Raw genomic sequence first — 8,750 nt, forward strand, 5'->3', positions numbered from 1 at the left:
GGGTAGAGAGAACTTAACTGTGTGAAAGAGAACCTCAAGGGGGGAAATGATTAATTCATGCCAAAAGCAGGACTAACGTTATTGACATATATCTCCGCATATGTCAAGCAGCCATCCATTAATCAGTCTGAAGAATCCCTTCTAAGAAGTACTGTCCATTAAAAGGATGACTACATCTTCTGAATAGTGAAGGTATAAAGGGATTTAGGGGGTCAGAGGTGTTTATTGCTTTTTATAGAAATAGGCTCATTTGGCGGGACTTCCGGCCGGCCGCACCCCACGTGCTTCAGCCCTGCCGCGGCCGTGCGCCGAACTAGGAGGCCCGCAGAAGATCTCTTCCAGGGTGCAGGGTTGAGATGGACCCACTCAGGGCCCAGCAGCTGGCCGCAGAGCTGGAGGTAGAGATGATGGCCAACACGTACAACAGAACGACCAGTGCCTACCACCGGAAATGCGTGCCTCCCCACTACAAGGAAGCAGAGCTGTCCAAGGGCAAGTCCGTGTGCTTGGACGGGTGTGTCTCCAAGTACCTGGACATCCGTGAGCGGACGGGCAAGAAGTTGACAGATTTGTCTATGCAGGATGAGGAGCTGATGAAGAGGGTGCAGCAGAGTTCTGGGCCTGTATGAGGCGCCCGACAGTACACCCTAAGGTGCACCCCATCCCTTCCCACTTGTCTAATAAAAGCGCACCCCCCCCCCAACCTTTGGGTGTCATCTGTGAAGACTGCCAGGCCTGGGTTCCTTCCCAAGAGTCTCCAGGAGCCTGGAGTATGATGGAGCCCTTTCCCGGGCGGAGAAGGGTATTTGTCACAATGGCCTGTGACTATGTGTGTGAGTGTATATATATATATATTATATATTAAAACAAAGTTGTTGACACCAAAAAAAAAAAGAAAGAAAGAAATAGGCTCACTTATGGCCAATTTTACTTTAGCAAAGTAAGATGCATTGAAATCCCACCTCCCTCTCCGCCACACACATGTGCCTGTGTACTTGCATGCACCCACCCACACACACAAGAATATTACTCAACCCTAAAAGAAGAATGAAGTCTTGGCATATGCAACAACATGGCTGGACTTAGGTAAGTGAAATAAGTCAGACAGAGAAAGACAAATACCATATGATTTTAACTATATGCAGAATCCAAGAAAAACCAAGCAATAAGCACAAAACAGAAAGAGTCGTAGACAGAGAAAACAAACCAGTGGTTGCTAAGAAGGGAGCTGGGGAAGAGTGAAATAGGTTAAAGGGATTAAGAGGTACAAACTTCTAGACATTCATTTACAGATAAATAAAGTTGTTATAGAGATAAAGCATACTTGACTTTGAGGACTTATAGCTTATTATATATCCATAAATAGCATTTCAAAGAAGTGGGTCTTCCTCAGTTGTATGACTTTAATGAAAAGTAATAGAGACAAGTCACCAGCTAACAAACTTTCAGATATTCCTGAGAGTCTAAATCTCTTTCATATCTACCCAATTCAGTATCCTAACTTGGAAAGTTTCTAATGTTTAAGGATAATGAATAGTACCACCTTTGTACTTTCTAAAATATCTGCAATGACATCTCACGTTTTATTTAGTTTGTTCATTTTCTACAATGAGTGCTATATATATATATTCTTATTCCCAATGAGTGATATATATACATATATATATATGTATGTGTGTGTATATATATATATATATGTATATATATATCCACATATATATACTTATCCCCAACTTCTGGGACAATAGGAAGATTTATAATTTAATTATATTAAATTATATATTAATATAAATATATATAATAATATATACACAAACATATATTATTTGATTACAAATCTTCCTATTATCCCCAGAAGTTGGGAATAAGAATCACCCATATTACAAGCTTTTTGTCTTGTGGCAATAGAGATTTTATTCTGTACATGGGGAACAAGATTTGGCCTGCAATAAACCAAATCCATGGTAGAGAACATTTTCTAACAGAGTCCCATTGTATTCAGAAATCAAGATCACTAATAAAGACTCCAATAGAAACTATTCAACCTCCCGTTCAAATATTTTCTAAATTATTGGTCTCTCAGTGAGAACATTTTCCTTTGGCATAAACAGTGGCCATGAATAGGATGAGTGTTTGAACAGCACAAAAGTACCAGGTTTCTTCCTGTTCCCCAAACAGCAATAAACACCGCTGGTACAGAACCCACAAAGCAGCCTTGGTCACACAATGGGGCTTACACACGAGGGGCCAATTCTCTGATAACATGAATGTCCCAGCTGGGGAGACACCAACAGCCAAAGTTAACAGTCGCAAAAGAGCCATTGAACAAAAATGGAAGGGGTCCTTTTCCCTCCAAAGTCATCGCAGAATCCCAGAGAGCTACATCTGGGTGTCTGGGAATGAATCAAGTTATTGTATTAAATTGCTGAACACATGCTCTGTTACCCTTCCCCACCCCTACAACCAGTTCCCAGGGACACTGTCCTAATTTATTTATCTTATCAAGGCCACCTGTCTGTACATGTCAGTGTCAGTGATGGAATAAAACAAGGAATGAGTCTTTAAAAACCCTCAAGAACCCCTGATTGTCTTTTCCTCCTTTCTTTCCTTCTTTCTTTTTTTCTTTTCTGGCCATGACATGTGGCTTGCAGGATTTTAGTTCCTACACCAAGTATCGTACCTGGGCCCCAACAGTGAAAGTGCCAAGTTCTAACCACTTTAGGACCACCACCTAATAACCTCTGATTTTCTTCAAAGTCATTTGAAAGAAGTTAAGTGCAGAAATGATGACCTAATCTTTATTTATTGTTTTTCTCACTATTTTGCAATTTTTATTTTTATTTTTTGTTCTTCAAATTTTATTTATTTATTTATTTTTAATATAAATTTATTTATTTTAATTGGAGGCTAATTACTTTACAATATTGTATTGGTTTTGCCATACATTGACATGAATCTGCCATGGGTGTACATGTGTTCCCCATCCTGAACTCCCCTCTCACCTCCCTCCCTATCCCATCCCTCTGGGCTGGTGCACTAGGATGACCTAATCTTTAAAAAGCATTAAGCACTTAGATATATCTTTTAAAAATATTGTGTGTGTGTGTGTGTGTGTGTGTGTGTGTGTGTGTGTGTATAAACTCCAGAGGTAGCTGTCATTATTTTCTCCAGTTTTTCCAAATGGGGAACTTAGTCATAGAGAGGTTAAATGAAAGGTTTGTGACTGGGATGTCAGCTCACATGTGTCTGGTTCCTGATTTTCTTCTGGGAATTAGGAAGATGACAACTAGAACAGTGACTTTCACACTTTATTTTTTGGACTGCAATTCACAAGAAGAAATTATTTTATACTGAAACCTAGAACATAATTTATGTGCATGCATGTATGTGTGTGTGGTGTGTGTGTGTAACAAAAGTTTTATGAGATAATAAGCTTTCCTACAGGCTGAGAACATGAATATTTCTTATTTATTCTCTGTAAAGAGAAAAAATGCTATAATGATCTACTAAGCTGGTTTTACTCTATGAATCTCAAATAGGTCTTGAGTCAGATTTAAAAGACACTTCACAATATCTCCATCAAATGGCCTTGTGTGAACACTCCTGTTACAGGCATCTGATTTCTTTTCATTTCTGAACATTTCTATGTGTGAAAGCAGGTCTAAGTTTCTGCTATTTCCATGATAGCCTTCTAGATCCTAGGAAAGACTATCAAATCTCTCAAGAGTTCTCTCTTCTCTAAACTGGATACTCTCACTTTCTTTATTCCTTGTATGATAGATAGTAGGTCCCCTACATATGAACAAGTTCCATTCTGAGAGTTCATTTGTAAGTCCAATTTGTTCATAAATCTAACAAAGTTAGCCCAGGTACCCAACTAACACAATCGGCTATATAGTACTGTAGTGTAATAGGTTTATAACACTTTTTTCATGGGACTTCCCTTGTGACTCAACTGGTTAAGAAACCGCCTGCAATGCAGGAGACCGGGGTTCATTCCCTGGGTTTGGAAGGTCCACTGGAGAAGGGAAAGGCTACCCACTCCAGTATTCTTGCCTGGAGAATTCCATGGACTGTATAGTCCATGGGGTAGCAAAGAGTTGGACATGACTGAGTGACTTTAATACATGCACTTTTCTCACAAATAATGTATAAAAAAGCAAACAGAAAAAATAGAAAGTGTTTCTTTTTTTATCTCACAGTACAGTACCTTGGAAAATACAGTAGTACAGTACAATAGCTGGCACACACAGGCTGGCATCGAGTGAACAGGCAAGAAGAGTTATTGACTGGAGGAGGGAGAGGGTGGGAGACGGTAGAGCTGAAGGACTGTCAGCAATAGAAGATGGGGCGCAAGCTGCAATATCACTCACCCCTGACTTTGCTAGTATGGGTTCTGGTTCCTTGCTGAATTCAAATCTATCTACTCTCTTGGAACAAATGATCCAGTGGTGTCTGGGTGCTATGCTGTGCTTAGTCGCTCAGTCATATCCAACTCTTTGCTACCCCCAGGGACTATAGCCCGCCAGGCTCCTCTGTCCATGCGGATTCTCCAGGCAAGAATACTGGAGTGGGTTGTCATGCCCTCTTCCAGGGGGTCTTCCCAACCCAGGGATCAAACTCAGGTCTCTCACATTGCAGGTAGATTCTTTACTGTCTGAGCCACAAGGAAAGCCCTGGGTAGCAGCTCCCTTATTCTCATCATAGATGACACAGTATCATTGGACTGTATTCTGAATGGCTGCTGCAACCTTCATGGACCATTCTACATTTTGGTCCTCTGCCTCAAAAACTAATAATACCTCCTCAAATAAAGAAAATCCCCTTGCCATATCCTGCACCATGAATCTCTTTGATTCTTGGGTTGCTTCTTTTTCCTCTTGTCTCTCTTTGTCCTTTCTCTGGGCCTCCCATTCCAACAGGTCTTCATTAGCAAGCTTCATGTTTGCATCTTTGAAAGTTCACAATTTGAAGGTTCATATATAGGGGACTTATTGTAATTTCTATTCTTCCCACTCATCTTAGAATACACACCACTTTAAGATACTCCAGCTGTATGATCAGGACTCCAATCCTTTGTTTTAAATATCAAACCTATATTGGAATTAAAAGCAAAAATAGACAGATGGGACCTAATTAAAATTAAAAGCTTTTGCACAACAAAGGAAACTATAAGCCAGGTGAAAAGACAGCCTTCAGAATGGGAGAAAATAATAGGAAAGGAAGCAACTGACAAAGAATTAATCTCAAAAATATAGATGCAACTCCTGCAGCTCAATTCCAGAAAAATAAACGACCCAATCAAAAAGTGGGCCAAAGAACTAAACAGACATTTCTCCAAAGAATACATACAGATGGCTAACAAACACATGAAAAGATGCTCAACATCACTCAATGAACCCATTCAGTTCAGTTCAGTTCAGTTCAGTTCAATCACTCAGTCGTGTCCGACTCTTTGCGACCCCATGAATTGCAGCACGCCAGGCCTTCCTGTCCATCACCAACTCCCAGAGTTTACTCAGACTCATGCCCATCGAATCAGTGATGCCATCCAGCCATCTCATCCTCTGTCATCCCCTTCTCCTCCTGCCCCCAATCCCTCCCAGCATCAGGGTCTTTTCCAATGAGTTAACACTTCCCATGAGGTGGCCAAAGTACTGGAGTTTCAGCTTCAGCATCAGTCCTTCCAATGAACACCCAGGACTGATCTCCTTTAGGATGGACTGGTTGGATCTCCTTGCAGTCCAAGGGACTCTCAAGAGTCTTCTCCAACACCACAGTTCAAAAGCATCAATTTTTCGGCGCTCAGCTTTCTTCACAGTCCAACTCTCACATCCACACATGACCACTGGAAAAACCATAGCCTTGACCAGATGGACCTTTGTTGACAAAGTAAAGTCTCTGCTTTTTAATATGCTGTCTAGGTTGACATAACTTTCCTTCTAAGGAGTAAGCGTCTTTTAATTTCATAGCTGCAGTCACCATCTGCAGTGATTTTGGAGCCCAACAAAATAAAGTCTGATACTGTTTCCACTGTCTCCCCATCTATTTCCCATGAGGTGATGGGACCAGATGCCATGATCTTAGTTTTCTGAATGTTAAGCTTTAAGCCAACTTTTTCACTCTCCTCTTTCACTTTCATCAAGAGGTTTTTTCATTCCTCTTCACTTTCTGCCATAAGGGTGGTGTCATCTGCATATCTGAGGTTATTGATATTTCTCCCGGCAATCTTGATTCCAGCTTGTGCTTCCTCCAGCCCAGCATTTTTCATGATGTACTCTGCATATAAGTTAAATAAACAGGGTGACAATATACAGCCTTGACGTGCTCCTTTTCCTAGTTTGAACCAGTCTGTTGTTCCATGTGCAGTTCTAACTGTTGCTTCCTGACCTGCATACAGGTTTCTCAAGAGGCAGGTCAGGTGGTCTGGTATTCCCATCCCCTTCAGAATTTTCCACAGTTTATTGTGATGCACACAGTCAAAGGCTTTGGCGTAGTCAAGAAAGCAGAAATAGATGTTTTTCTGGAACTCTCTTGCTTTTTCGATGATCCAGTGGATATTGGCAATTTGATCCCTGGTTCCTCTGCCTTTTCTAAAACCAGCTTGAACATCTGGAAGTTCTCGGTTCACGTATTGCTGAAGCCTGGCTTGGAGAATTTTGAACATTACTTTACTAGCGTGTGAGATGAGTGCAATTGTGCAGTAGTTTGAGCATTCTTTGGGATTGCCTTCCTCAGGGATTGGAATAAAAACTGACCTTTTCCAGTCCTGTGGCCACTGCTGAGTTTTCCAAATTTGCTGGCGTATAGAGTGCAGCAGTTTCACAGCATCATCTTTCAGGATTTGATATAGCTCAACTGGAATTCCATCACATCCACTAGCTTTGTTTGTAGTGATGCTTTCTAAGGCCCACTTGACTTCGCATTCTAGGATGTCTGGCTCTAGGTGAGTGATCACACCATTGTGATTATCTGGGTCATCTTTTCTGTACAGTTCTTCTGTGTATTCTTGCCACCTCTTCTTAATATCTTCTGCTTCTGTTAGGTTCATTCCATTTCTGTCCTTTATTGAACCCATTTTTGCATGAAATGTTCCCTTGGTATCTCTAATTTTCCTGAAGAGACCTCTAGTCTGTCCCATTCTGTTGTTTTTCTCTATTTCTTTGCATTGATTACTGAGGAAGGCTTTCTTATCTCTCCTAGCTATTCTTTGGAACTCTGCATTCAAATGGGAATATCTTTCCTTTTCTCCTTTGCTTTTAGCTTCTCTTCATTTCACAGCTATTTGTAAGACCTCCTCAGACAATCATTTTGCCTTTTTGCATTTCTTTTCCATGGGGATGGTCTTGATTCCTGTCTCCTGTACAATGTCACAAACCTCCACCCATAGTTCATCAGGCTCTCTGTCTATCAGATCTAATCCCTTAAATCTATTTCTCACTTCCACTGCATATTCATAAGGGATTTGATTTATGTCATACCTGAGTGGTCTAGTGGTTATCCCTACTTTCTTCAGTTTAAGTCTGAATTTGGCAATAAGGAGTTCATGATCTGAGCCACAGTCAGCTCCCGGTCTTGTTTTTGCTGACTGTATAGAGCTTCTCCATCTTTGGCTGCAAAGAATATAATCAGTCTGATTTCGGTGTTGACCATCTGGTGAGGTCCATGTGTAGAGTCTTCTCTTGTGTTGTTGGAAGAGGGTGTTTGCTATGACCAGTGCATTCTCTTGGCAAAACTCTATTAGCCTTTTCCCTGCTTCATTCCGTACTCCAAGGCCAAATTTGCCTGTTACTGCAGGTGTTTCTTGACTTCCTACTTTTGCATTCCAGTCCCCTATAATGAAAAGGACATCTTTTTTGGGTGTTAGTTCTAAAAGGTCTTGTAGGTCTTCACAGAACAGTTCTACTTGGCCGAGAGGAGCTACTCCATGTTCAAGGTCAGGAGGGGCGGCCATGAGAAGATACCCCTCGTCCAAGGTAAGGAGCAGTGGCTGCGCTTTGCTGGAGCAGCCGTGAAGAGATACCCCACGCCCAAGATAAGAGAAACCCAAGTAAGATGGTAGGTGTTGTGAGAGGTCATCAGAGGGCAGATGCAATGAAACCATAATCACAGAAAAGTAGCCAATCTGATCACAGGAGCATAGTCTTGTCTAACTCAGTGAAACTAAGGCATGTCATGTGGGGCCACTCAGGATGGTCGGGTCATGGTGGAGAGGTCTGACAGAATGTGGTCCACTGGAGAAGGGAATGGCAAACCACTTCAGTATTCTTGCCTTGAGAACCACATGAACAGTATGAAAAGGCAAAATGATAGGAAACTGAAAGAGGAACTCCCCAGGTCGGTAGGTGCCCAATATGCTACTGGAGATCAGTGGAGAAATAACACCAGAAAGAATGAAGGGATGGAGCCAAAGCAAAAACAATACCCAGTTGTGGATGGGACTGGTGATAGAAGCAAGGTCCGATGCTGTAAAGAGCAATATTGCATAGGAACCTGGAATATTAGGTCCATGAATCAAGGCAAATTGGAAGGGGTCAAACAGGAGATGGCAAGAGTGGATGTCAACATTCTAGGAATCAGCGAACTAAGATGGACTGATATGGGTGAATTTAACTCAGATGACCATTATATCTACTACTGTGGGCAGGAATCCCTTAGAAGAAATGGAGTAGCCATCATAGTCAACAAAAGAGTCCAAAATGCAGTACTTAGATGCAATCTCAAAAACGACAGAATGATCTCTGTTGTTT

At 41.4% G+C, this 8,750-nt stretch overlaps 1 protein-coding gene across 1 annotated transcript; it reads left to right on the top strand.

Moving 5' to 3' along the window:
- The first annotated feature begins 356 nt into the window (after nucleotides 1-356).
- On the top strand, nucleotides 357-629 carry LOC133047118 (mitochondrial import inner membrane translocase subunit Tim10-like). Its single transcript, XM_061130165.1, has one exon. The coding sequence runs from the start codon at nucleotides 357-359 to the stop codon at nucleotides 627-629; it is 273 nt and encodes a 90-aa protein (XP_060986148.1).
- The last annotated feature ends 8,121 nt before the right edge of the window (nucleotides 630-8,750 follow it).

The sequence above is a fragment of the Dama dama genome, chromosome 26 (assembly GCF_033118175.1).
Source record: "Dama dama isolate Ldn47 chromosome 26, ASM3311817v1, whole genome shotgun sequence".
NCBI lineage: Eukaryota > Metazoa > Chordata > Mammalia > Artiodactyla > Cervidae > Dama > Dama dama.